Raw genomic sequence first — 12,585 nt, 5'->3', positions numbered from 1 at the left:
AGCCATATTGGATTTCACCTAAAACCTTCAAAAAACATATTCTCCCAAACCACCAAATCGATTGACTTGAAACTTTACTTGTCATTCTCCTGGCATGTCGATTAAAAGATGATCACGAAAACATCATTGGTCACATGGTGTGGCAGCCATATTGGATTAAAGGAAAATATTCAATAATTATATCTCTTAAACTGCTTACCTTATCGATGTGAAATTTAAAAAATATCTAACACCACTGTTGCATAAAGACTGGAAAATGATGATGCCGTAGGTCACGTGGTTTGGCAGCCATCTTGGATAGAAAAATTAACCTTATCCGATCAACACAAAACTTCACAAATGTGATCCCATACCCATACGTATACAGAGTGTACATTTTTAAGGTCATATGCCATGTGGTATGGCAGCCATATTAGCTTGAAAGCCGATATTTTAAAAATCCCTTCTCTGAAACCGCTTCACCGATCGATGTGAAACCTGTCATGTCTGGTAAAAATGTGATACTTGAGAACAGCTGAAGAGATTTAAATCAAACTCGTTTATTTTTAGGACAGTGAACGAGGGCATCTAACTGTTGTGGGACAATGCGGGATTGGCAACAGTCGCATTGTTCTGGTTTTTCTTTCAAAGGCCATTTTTATTTTTAAAATGCAAGTTGTTCTTTTCATGTTTTTCCTATGAATTCCTCCAGTAAACTGCAAATGTAACTTTAAATGATCTGCTGTTGAGTGGTTGTTTTGTTTATTTATTTAGTTATGGAATGTCATCGGTACAGCCGACCGAGAAAGCTGTTTCAAACACTTTGTCACAAATTTCAGAATGCACAGCCCTGCGTGGTTCCACCTTCACATCACTTTTGATCAAAATAAATTGGCAAACAGCTTATTAGGCACATTCTTTTAATTGCAGTTTAATAGCTGCACGTGTGATATTATCATACCTATCAGTTCATTTCATGCTGACTTCAAATCAACCTTCATACTTTGCATTTGCATTTTCTCCAACTCCAAATAGACATCTTTCATCGACATTTTGGACAATGCTGCACTATCTGCTTCTTCGCAGTATCTCAACACGGGCCCTCACATCTACCAGAATAACAACTCCGCTCTACCGTTCAGCCTATAGAACCCAAATTGAACACCAATCAAAGTGCACTGCGATGTCAGAATGTCAACTGAGAGCCACGGTCAACATACTGCGTTACATCTTGAGCAGATGCCCCATTAGAGGTTCAATAAATGGTTGTGAATTCATTAATTACTGTCCCAATGCTTCGGGAATGAAAGTATGAGATATAACAAATGCGATACATTGACATAACAAAACATCAACGGTACTTGCGTTTAGACATCCAATAGGATTTTGATGCTCACCAAACTTGTGGCGATCAGGTAACCGTCCATATTGGCCACATGATACAAATAACATCTTGAATTTCGAATATCGATTCGAAAATGGAAGTTTATTAAAGATTTGAATATAGATATTGGGTGACTGTACAACGGAAGATGGTTTTTTTTCTTGCAACACTATAAATAGAAGTTTAACCTGGGCCCATTTTGATAGCTCGAAATAATATTAGTTGTTTGGGCACCTTGGTAGTGCTTACGTTCTGGCTCAGAACGTAAAGGAGGGTTTACCGTGGGAGTTGTTGTATGCAGATGATCTGGTGTTGATTGCGGAAAGTATGGATGGACTGAAGGAAAAGATGACCACGTGGAAGGAATGTATGGAGACAAAAGGTCTGAAGGTGAATATCGGAAAGACGAAGGTGATGGCAAGTGGTAAAGCATGTGGTGAGGTGGAAAGAACTGGGAAGTGGCCCTGTGCTGTGTGTAGGAAGGGTGTCGGAGTGAACTCCATTCAATGTACAATGTGCGCTGAGTGGGTTCATCAAAAATGTAGTGGTCTGAGAGGGTCATTAACCAGTGTGGCAGCTACATTCAAATGTAAGGTGTGCACAGAGGGAGCTGCAGATGGAGGAAATGTTGAGTTGGATCTTGGAGATGGCGTGAAGCTGGAAGGTGTGAAAACATTTTGCTACCTCGGAGACATGCTGAATGGAGAAGGTGGATCAGACTCGGCAACGGTTGCTCGAGTGAGATGTGCATGGAAGAAGTTTCGGGAACTGGGTGGCGTGCTGATGATGAGGGGAGTGTCGTTGAAGCTGAAGGGAAAGGTGTATGCTGCATGTGTGAGAAGTGTTATGATTCATGGGAGCGAGACATGGGTAATAAACGTAGAGCAGCAACGAAGGTTGGAAAGGGTGGAAATGCGAATGGTTCGGTGGATGTGTGGAGTATCGTTGAGAGAGAGGAAGACAAATGATGAATTGCGAAAGATGATGGGAATAGAGCCTGTGATTGATGCTGTGAAGAGGAACAGGTTGAGATGGTTTGGTCATGTGTTGAGGAAGGATGAAAGTGACTGGTTGAGAAGAGTGATGGAAATGAATGTAGAAGGAAGCAGAGGACGGGGAAGACCGAAAAAGACTTGGCTAAAGATGGTGGAAGAAGAAATGCGGGCAAGGGGGTTAACAAGGAGAGATGCAGAAAATAGGGCAAAATGGAGAAGATTGTCATGGGGACCGCAAGGCTAACCCCCGCTCTAGCAGGGAAAATGGCCTTTAAAATGCATGTTGTTGTTGTTGTTGGGCACCTTGATAGTGCTGTCCGATCACCGGTGCACCAACGCTTGCAAAAACTGCTTGCAAAAAAAACAAAAAAACCTGCAGAGTATCAATTCGCGACATGTCTGTCTGTGTCCGATTCACCATTTGTGGCGAGTGGCAAACGTAGTGGAAGGCCAAGACTGGTTAACAGGGAAAACAGTTCAGCCTGTTCAAGGTGTATTTTATCTTAAAGGGAGCCGAGTTATACATCTAATAAATAAAATGAATCATATGTCTGTCTGTCTGTCTGTTCACGTTTTTCGCAAAGACCGTTGGACTGACAACCACCAAATTTGACACACAGACCAAGTCTAACCCGGGAATTGGCCCAAGGGTATTTTCATCCATCGCCTCCACCTTTAAAGACCCCGAAGACCCTTTTTACATGGAGATTAGATTACATGCTTGAAAGAAGATCTTTTACATGCTTGGGAGATTAGACCCCATAAGACCCTTAAAGATCCTGAAAACCCTTAAGACCCTAAACACCTTGAAGACCCTTAAGACCTTAAAGACACTTAAGACCTCAAAGACCCTTAAGATCCCAAAGCCAAACCCTCCTGCCACCTGCCTTGCCGGCCCTCTTTTCCCATAACCCCAGTGGTTCTCCTGCCCCCTTCTCAGCCCTCCCCATGGCTCTTCCTTCCCTCTCAAACCCCCTCCCCCTCACCCCGCTCCTCCCGGGCCAGCAGCTCTCCTGTGCCCCACCTCACCGGCTCTCTTGCCCCCCAACCCCAACCCTGCTCCTCCCGGGCCAGCAGCTCTCCTGTCCCCCACCTCACCGGCTCTCTTGCCCCCCAACCCCAACCCTGCCCCCTTCTCATTTTTTTTCTCTCCTGCACACTCCTGCTCCACTGCCTGTCCTGCCTCCCTCCCCCCCCCTTCCCACTCCCTAATCCCTGAGCATCACCGGGTAACCCTGCTAGTTTAACAATAAGTATGAAACGAGATTAAATTAGGTTAGACTTGGTCCCAATTTTATGTAAGATTTAAATGTTTGGGGTGGGGATAGGATACGGTCACATACTACATGTTTATGTAAAATAAAGTACCAACTACGAGTTCAAAGAACGCCTTACCCCGAGCAGAACGCCATATTTTGTCATGCGTATAATTTTGCTGAACAGGTAATGAGCTTGGTACCTGGAATTCTACTGATCATTTATACACAGATACACAAAGTTATTCATGCTATATTTTTGTAGAAACTCGATGATTGCATGCATCAAATCCAGCAGAGTTTATTTGCCTTTGTGTTCTTGCAGAAAGAATGTTGTGTGCCCAATTATCGACGTCATCAGTGATGAGACATTTGAGTACCTGGCTGGCTCGGACATGACTTATGGCGGTTTCAATTGGAAGCTGAACTTCCGCTGGTATCCAGTTCCACAACGGGAGATGGATCGCCGGAAAGGAGACAGGACATTGCCTGTCAGGTATACATACCTGAGGATGTCATCAGACTGATGGCAGTTTGGGGTGACTTTGTTTTTCAAAATGGTCTCTCGTTGTAGAGATGCAGAATGTTGACATTTTTGGTGCTAAAATGGAATAAAACATAATGTTTTTATATTCAACACTGCTAATACTTTTTTTTTCTTCACCTTGAAAACCATAAGAATAAAATCTAAAAGTATGTATTTTTTTAAGGCATAGCACGAAGGGAAAAGCTGTCTAGAACAGTGTTTGTCTGTCCGCATGTATGTATGTATGTATTGTTACGTGGTCCCCTCGGTGACTACCTGGTCTCGGTGGCCCCCGGACCGTGAGAGGACCTTCGCCAGAAAGTAGTATTATATATGCGCTTTCGCAACGCAATCCCTGTGAATTCCACCCAAGAGAAACTGATGTTCAATGATATATTTCCAGGGTAAGGATATCATACAATTTCAAGGATACAATCACGGATATATTCCCCGAGCAATCAACAACAAACAACCATCAACAATTCCCAATCCACAATCAATTCCCTATATGATTAAGATGGCCATCTTATATATGTGTGTCCCCTTTGGGTACTCACGACCCCCTTTTGGTCTCTGCCCCTCACAATGTCTCTGGGCCCCTCCTGACCAAGATGATGGTCGGCGTCGCCGCACTCGGGCGGTTGAACGAACCCCGGGTGGACGTGTTTCCACCGGGCAGGTATCGTATCAGGCACCCCGGCTGCAGCCCCTCGTGGCCACGCGAAGCGGGTACGGTAAAGCAAGCCCAAAAGCCCCACGCCGCTTGCAACGCGTGTTAGGCCCCAACGTGCGACCCGTACGCGTCTTTTTAGACGGTGCCGCGAACGGTGCCAGACACGGGGTCGATACACGGCCCCACGTCAACTTGACGTCTCCACCGGGTAGGTACACGTTCCGGTAACTCCTCTCGCCAGACGGGCTTCGGAACGCCGCTTTTCCACGCGGCGCAAGGTCGATCCCACCTTTCGTCGGAGCGGGGCGAGGAAGAAGAATACTCGTCGCTTTTCTTCCTCGTGTCTTTTCTTCTTCCGTTTCCGGTCACTTCCGTTTCCGGACACTTTTTCAGAAGGGCTCCTGACCCTCCAACCACAACAACCCTTAATCTACTACACATGGATAAGCAAAGACCTGAATGGTAATTCACATACATTCACATAAATATGTAACACTCCCCCCCTTCAAGAAAGAAAGTTTGAACCCAGCGAAAACTTTCTTTGCCGGCCAATTTGGAGAAACAAACCAGATAACTCAACCCCCCCACATTATCAGTTCCCCCCGGGCACAGTTATCACTTAAAAATAAAGCAACCAAAATTTCACCACAACCCCTCCAGATTACTCCCTCTGGACTAAGCACCAGCAACGACATTGTCCCTGCCAAATCAAACTCCATCTCATGACCCTCTGACTTTGACCGTCAGTTTCTTGTGAATGAAGGTTAAGGGGTTGATCAAAGATCCAAAGTTAAGCAACTCGATAGCACTTTTTCCGGGAGGCCAAGCCGAGTATTCACTACATGGATGCCTTTAGGAACGTGGAGTTCACGGTTAGTCCGTGCAGGAAAGTTCTCTACATGGGCGCCTTGAGGAATGTGGAGTTCACGGTTAGTCCGTGCATGAAAGTTCACTACATGGACGCCTTTAGGAACGGCGTTCACGGTTAATCCGTGTAGGAATCTTGGCTCGGCGGCTCCGCCGCATTCAGTGCTTCAACTTCTCAGAACTTCCCTAATAATTAGGGTGGGACCACTTGTCCCTGTAGTCCCATGAATAGCGGTCTCCTTCTCGGCCACTACTTTGCCAATCCTTCCTTCGGGAGCGGCCGTAACTCAGGGAGCCTCCATAATAATATTGATTGCGGCCACCACCAAAACTACCGCCCAGTTGTCCTCTCCTGTAGACCTCTCGACGCCTACGAAATGCCTTCCCTACTGTTATGGTCCGACCCTCCAAATCCTTGCCATTCCAATTCTTCTCTGCCTCTCTGGCGTCTTTTGTGCTGGCAAACGTGACAAAGCCGAACCCTCTTGACTGTTGCGTTTCCCAGTCTCTTACCAACCGCACTTCCACCAGCGGCCCATATCTGTTGAAGACAGAGGTCAGAACTTCTTCCTCTGTTTTGAAGTTCAGTCCCCCTACAAATAACTTGGCACTTTTGTCGCCATCCCGAGCTGGTGTGGTGTTATTTTCCCTGCTGGGCTCTTTACCAACCCTCAGGTTACCATAAACTTGACCCCCGGCCAAATCATTCCCGATAACCACAGATACACCCTCTACAGGAAGCGTGGCTTGTAAACCGACGGTGACCGGTCCTGACACCAAATCGGACTCCAAATGGATGACCTGAAGGGGAGCACTAACACCGCCCCCGATCCCCTGTAAACGAACACTATCCCCCGTTGCCGTCTCCTCGGACCATGGCAAAATGCCTTCAAGCATTAAAGATTGATGTGCCCCTGTGTCCCTAAATATCCTAACCGGTTTCCGGTTAGTCGAGGCTCCATCCCGTGACACAAACCCCTCTGAAATAAATGGTTGGTAACCCTTTTGATGGCGATTTCTCACAATGGCCATTGCATTTGGAGTCGTAATAGTCGGACTCCGCTCTGGGTCTTCCCTTTTCATGCGGTAACAACTGGACATCAAGTGTCCAGGTTTCTTGCAAAAAGCGCAAGTAGGCCCGGAGGAAAAACTCGTGGTCTGCCTCGGGCCCCCCGAACTATAAGTTTGTCTTGGGCCCGCATCCCTCTGATTTCGAACAGGTGGGGTATCATAGTTGTCCCCATAATCATCTCGAGGCCGCCGCCATGTAAGGTCGTTCTCCGCACCGGGTGTTCCATAACTCCCCTGCTGAAGTCTAGGCGAGGAGTTAGGTTTGTGGACCCCTATTCGGTGGGTTAAGGCATAATCATCTGCCATGGTGGCTGCGTCCCACAACTTTGGTACTTTCTTTTCCTGCAGGTACACTTTGATGTCCTCGTGGACACACTGTTGAAATTCCTCCACCAGGATCAAGTCACGCAATGTTTCGAAGTCTTTCCCGACTCCTTTTGACTCACACCACCGATCAAACATGTTTTCTTTCACTCTGGCAAACTCCACATGGGTCTCACTCTCCCTCTTCCTGGCATTCCTGAATTTTTGCCTGTAAGCTTCCGGAACCAACTCATAGGCTTTGAGGATGTGCTTCTTCAGTACCTCATAATCTGCACATTGGTCCATTGGTAGCGCCGAATAAATTTCCTGAGCTTTCCCCACCAGCACTCTTTGCACGAGTATGGTCCAGGCCTCCTCCGGCCAATTTAATTGTCGAGCCACTTTCTCAAAGTGTGGAAAAAATTTCGCGACTTCCTTTTCACTGAACGGTGGAACCAGCCTCACATGTCTGCCCACATCCCAGGTTTTCTGGTTAGGTGTCGACCCCGTCAGCAAGGGTGGTGCCTCTCCCCGTTCTCTCATTAACTCCAGCTCCTTGAATTTGATTTCTTGCTGAAGTTCCATGTCACGTTCCTTTAATTCCCTTTCCGCTTTTCTCTCCTCTGCTTCGAGGTCCCTTGCAGCTCTCCTCTCCTCTGCTTTTCTCCCTTCTAACCTTTCCTGGAGTTCTCGTTCCACTCTCCTTTCCTCTGCTTGTTTCTCTTCTCTCCTCGCTTCTGCTTTCCTTTCTTCTTCTTTTAACCTTTCCTGGAGTTCTCGTTCCACTCTCCTTTCCTCTGCTTGTTTCTCTTCTCTCCTCTCTTCTGCTTTCCTTTCCTCTTCTGATCTTTCCTTTTCTGCTTTCCTTTCTTCTTCTGCTCTTTCCTTTTCTGCTTTCCTTTCTTCTTCTGCTCTTTCCTTTTCTGCTTTCCTTTCTTCTTCTGCTCTTTCCTTTTCTGCTTTCCTTTCTTCTTCTTTTAACCTTTACTGGAGTTCTCGTTCCACTCTCCTTTCCTCTGCTTGTTTCTCTTCTCTCCTCTCTTCTGCTTTCCTTTCTTCTTCTTTGATCCGTTCCTGGCTCCGTAATTGCAACTCCAGTTTCCGGAGCTCAACGTCTTCTGGTTCTTCGGGTAGCCACTCCCAGGCTAACTCGTCCCATGTTCCTAATCCCACCATAGATTGTATCACCGTGGCATGCAACTCTGCCTTCCTCAAATTAGTTCGGACCTCCAAGTTAAAATGTTTGGCCAATTTCAAGAGGTCCGACTTTAGTAACGCTCGGAACTGTGCCTCACTCGGTGTTACGCAAAGTTCTGTGCCACAAACGCCATGGTGACTATCGTTAACACCTGTTAACCTTCACCCAAGACTTTACCCCAATTTCCCCAAAAATTTACCAATTAATACTTAATTAATAAATTTTAATTAATAAAAATATTATTTTATTATTTTATACAAATACACTTTTAGATCCCGGACGTAGACCCAATTGCGAATCGTAATTTGGACGAGCCCCCAATTCTGTTACGTGGTCCCCTCGGTGACTACCTGGTCTCGGTGGCCCCCGGTCCGTGAGAGGACCTTCGCCAGAAAGTAGTATTATATATGCGCTTTCGCAACGCAATCCCTGTGAATTCCACCCAAGAGAAACTGATGTTCAATGATATATTTCCAGGGTAAGGATATCATACAATTTCAAGGATACAATCACGGATATATTCCCCGAGCAATCAACAACAAACAACCATCAACAATTCCCAATCCACAATCAATTCCCTATATGATTAAGATGGCCATCTTATATATGTGTGTCCCCTTTGGGTACTCACGACCCCCTTTTGGTCTCTGCCCCTCACAATGTCTCTGGGCCCCTCCTGACCAAGATGATGGTCGGCGTCGCCGCACTCGGGCGGTTGAACGAACCCCGGGTGGACGTGTTTCCACCGGGCAGGTATCGTATCAGGCAGCCCGGCTGCAGCCCCTCGTGGCCACGCGAAGCGGGTACGGTAAAGCAAGCCCAAAAGCCCCACGCCGCTTGCAACGCGTGTTAGGCCCCAACGTGCGACCCGTACGCGTCTTTTTAGACGGTGCCGCGAACGGTGCCAGACGCGGGGTCGATGCACGGCCCCACGTCAACTTGACGTCTCCACCGGGTAGGTACACGTTCCGGTAACTCCTCTCGCCAGACGGGCTTCGGAACGCCGCTTTTCCACGCGGCGCAAGGTCGATCCCACCTTTCGTCGGAGCGGGGCGAGGAAGAAGAATACTCGTCGCTTTTCTTCCTCGTGTCTTTTCTTCTTCCGTTTCCGGTCACTTCCGTTTCCGGACACTTTTTCAGAAGGGCTCCTGATCCTCCAACCACAACAACCCTTAATCTACTACACATGGATAAGCAAAGACCTGAATGGTAATTCACATACATTCACATAAATATGTAACAGTATGTATTATGTATGCACCTCACAAACATGCACCAATCAAAGCTGAGTATCTCGTCACATGACATAGGTGTTGTGATCGGATTACATCTGTGATGTCATTACGGTATACGATGGCTGACTCCACACACCGCCATTTTGATTTATATGCTGTTCAGGCCGAACATGTCGTCAAACCTGTCATATGTCACAATCTGCATGCTCTACCTTGATGTTTTTCATTCAGTGAGAAACACAAACAAACCGATTGTTAAAATGACCGTCAAATAACGAAAGCATAGACGTTACGGGTCTTCTAACGACACAGTATGTATAGGCCTTAGGCTTCATGCCTTACCTTCAGGCCTTTTCGGACAAATTAGACCAGGTTTCTTCATAGAGTAGTATCGTTTTCGTAATAATAATATAATAACGTTAATAATAATATGGCAAATACAATTGTTGTTGTGACTGCAAAATTAATGGGTTGAAGCGGTGTATGGTTGGTTCATTGATTACTCGGTTTCGAAGCGGTGTAGTAATTATCGCAGGAGTAAGAAATTAACCTCGGATTATTAATACAGTAACATTGTTTTTGTAATAATAATCATAACGTTAATAATAATAATATCGTGAATATAATCATAACACTGCAATCCCTTTGTCGTAACTGCAAAGTTACTGAATTGAAGCGGTATAGCCGAACAAACAAGGTCAGCTACGCTGCTGTTAGACTTTCTGTCTTGTTAACATAACATCCATTTCAAGAACAAGCTACAAAGCTACTGTATTTTTTCTTTATCTTTTAGCTACAGAGTCCCAGTGCCACAAACAATTATTGATGCCAATTGAATCGACTACTGATGTGACATTTTCTGGTGTCGATAATTCAATTGTGTTCGCTTGCAATTTTTCTAAGCATTTTAATGAAGCTCTCTGTTTGCAGGACACCCACAATGGCCGGAGGCCTGTTCTCTATCGACAGGGCCTATTTCCAGGAAATCGGCACTTACGATGCCGGCATGGACATATGGGGAGGAGAAAACCTTGAAATGTCTTTTCGGGTAGGCCTTTTTTCAAAGACAAATCAATAGACATCTATAAAGAGTTGATTTTCTTCAAATCGCTTAAAAATAAAGAAAAGGGCTTCCAAATACCGTTACCGCAGCATGCTGTTTTCCCCGTTAGCGTAAAAACAACTGTAGTTCTCTTGTTAGTGTTACAGCAGCAACACTATAGAAATGTGCTGGCGTAATTTGCGTGCCAACTGCTCGATGATGAAAGGCCAACAGATATGTTGCTCCATGGGCTATTAAAAAGCTTTTGCATTGCTGCTCACATAATGTTTGTAATAACACATTTATTACTCTGCGTTTTGTGTTTTCACAACAGGTTGCTTCTGCTTTGTGATCTTAATTCGTGCGTTTTTTCCCAAAGTTTATCTCTTTTGGCAGCTTGGCAGCAAATAACAGATATGCGCAGTGTGATTGCCACCCAATACCTATCTATGCCTCAAAGATTGATGGAATCTGATATTTCGTCATTCATTCTCTAATTTGAAAACTATTAGAGAAGTGAACGAATTACAAACTGAGTAGAGGTTTTTTTTTTTTTTATCACATCTGTCTACTTAATTTTTTTCCTGCTATGACTGCAGACCTAAAAGGATCTCTATAATTTCCACGGGCCCCGTCATTGTCTTCCCACTCTCAGCACCACAATAGCTCCTTTTGCTGTACATCCCGTCAGAGGGCATCCCACAAATGACTCTCCAAGGCTTATCCATGGTCACCAGGCCCAGTGGCTGATAGATTCCCAGGCATGGCGAGGGGCCGGAGTCCTCGCTTTCTCTAAGAGCCTCATTACTTGCAGAAACGCACCACTTACGCACCCACAGACCTCACATGCAATCATCCCTCCCCAGCTGCCATTCATCTTTACGTATATATGCAGTACATGCTAAAAGGTGTGTCCCAACCTCCCATTGCCTGCATCCATGCGAAATCACAATAACCAATACAAATACAATCACACGTGATTTTTATGCCTTACACCTGGTCCATGAGCTGGCTCTCATGGCCACTCTTGCCCGTCACCCATATCAATTCCCCAACTCACCTGTGTACCCCCAAAGCAAAGCAAAGCATGGCGAGTCATGCCTGCTGCACCCATTCTCCTCATTTCAACATGCCAATTCAAACCCAGGGCTTCCTTCTCAAACTGAGAGCCCATTAATCATAGCAGACTATTTGTGGAAGATTATGTGTACCTCTCTGGCCCTTTCCAATCATCTTACTATAATTCACCAAATGTCCGTCCGTCTGTCTGTCCGTCCGTCTGTCCGTCCGTTCAAAGGTACCGCAAAAACGGCTGAACCGATCGCAACGATATTTTGGGTAGGTAATCCTGGGATCTCCTGGAGTAAAATAGGGTATATTGTTTTTCCAATTTCAGCTTTGACCTCCAGCATTTTCAGGTTTGGACTCCCGCATAACGTTATTTTCCCGGGTGCCGCACAAACGGCTGCACCAATCGGACTCCAACAACCGAATCAAATCGGATTGAATCGGATAAGCTAACAGATCGCTGTCTCCATCGATCTTGCCAAGGCCGTAACACCTATCGCCTCAAAATCCTTTTAACTGTTGACTTGGTAGTTTTTACAATGAAGGAAACACATATCGGGAGTACATGCTACATAGCGATTGTGAATGTGACAGCTCTGAAGCGTCTTTCGCTTCACATCGCAGTGACGGCGAGCACCAACATGGTGGCTGTAAGATTAAAATCTGGCTTCAAGCCCCCTCACCACTCAAAGCCTTCAACCAGACATATTACCACGCTCCTCCCCCTTCATTCCCATTCTTCAAAGCAAAGCGGTAAAAATGGTTGTATCGCCATTATATATTACTAGCAATGGTACCCACCCTAAGGGCGGGGCATCAATTGGGAGGCGCAAATGATTATTTAAACGATTTATATAAACATCCGTTAAATATCACACGCAAATCATCAAAATCTAAACAGTATCGTTAGAATTTCAATTTTAAAAAACCACATCACTGTTCATATCGGTGAATATTATTCTATCGTGTTTCAAATCGTGATGTCAAC

At 45.6% G+C, this 12,585-nt stretch overlaps 1 protein-coding gene across 3 annotated transcripts in view; it reads left to right on the top strand.

Moving 5' to 3' along the window:
* Positions 1-12,585, top strand: part of LOC137431870 (polypeptide N-acetylgalactosaminyltransferase 1) — a 594,418-nt gene that overhangs the window by 435,132 nt on the left and 146,701 nt on the right. For all 3 annotated transcript variants that reach the window (XM_068123662.2, XM_068123663.2, XM_068123664.2), the window contains exons 6-7: positions 3,940-4,110; positions 10,418-10,535. In XM_068123662.2, the coding sequence (XP_067979763.1) occupies positions 3,940-4,110; positions 10,418-10,535 (289 nt within the window). The remainder of the gene's footprint in view (positions 1-3,939; positions 4,111-10,417; positions 10,536-12,585) is intronic.

This window comes from Myxine glutinosa, chromosome 7 (assembly GCF_964187855.1).
Source record: "Myxine glutinosa chromosome 7, kmMyxGlut1.1, whole genome shotgun sequence".
NCBI lineage: Eukaryota > Metazoa > Chordata > Myxini > Myxiniformes > Myxinidae > Myxine > Myxine glutinosa.
The sequence above is the reverse complement of the archived record's forward strand: the minus strand, read 5'-3'. Positions and strand labels throughout refer to the sequence as shown.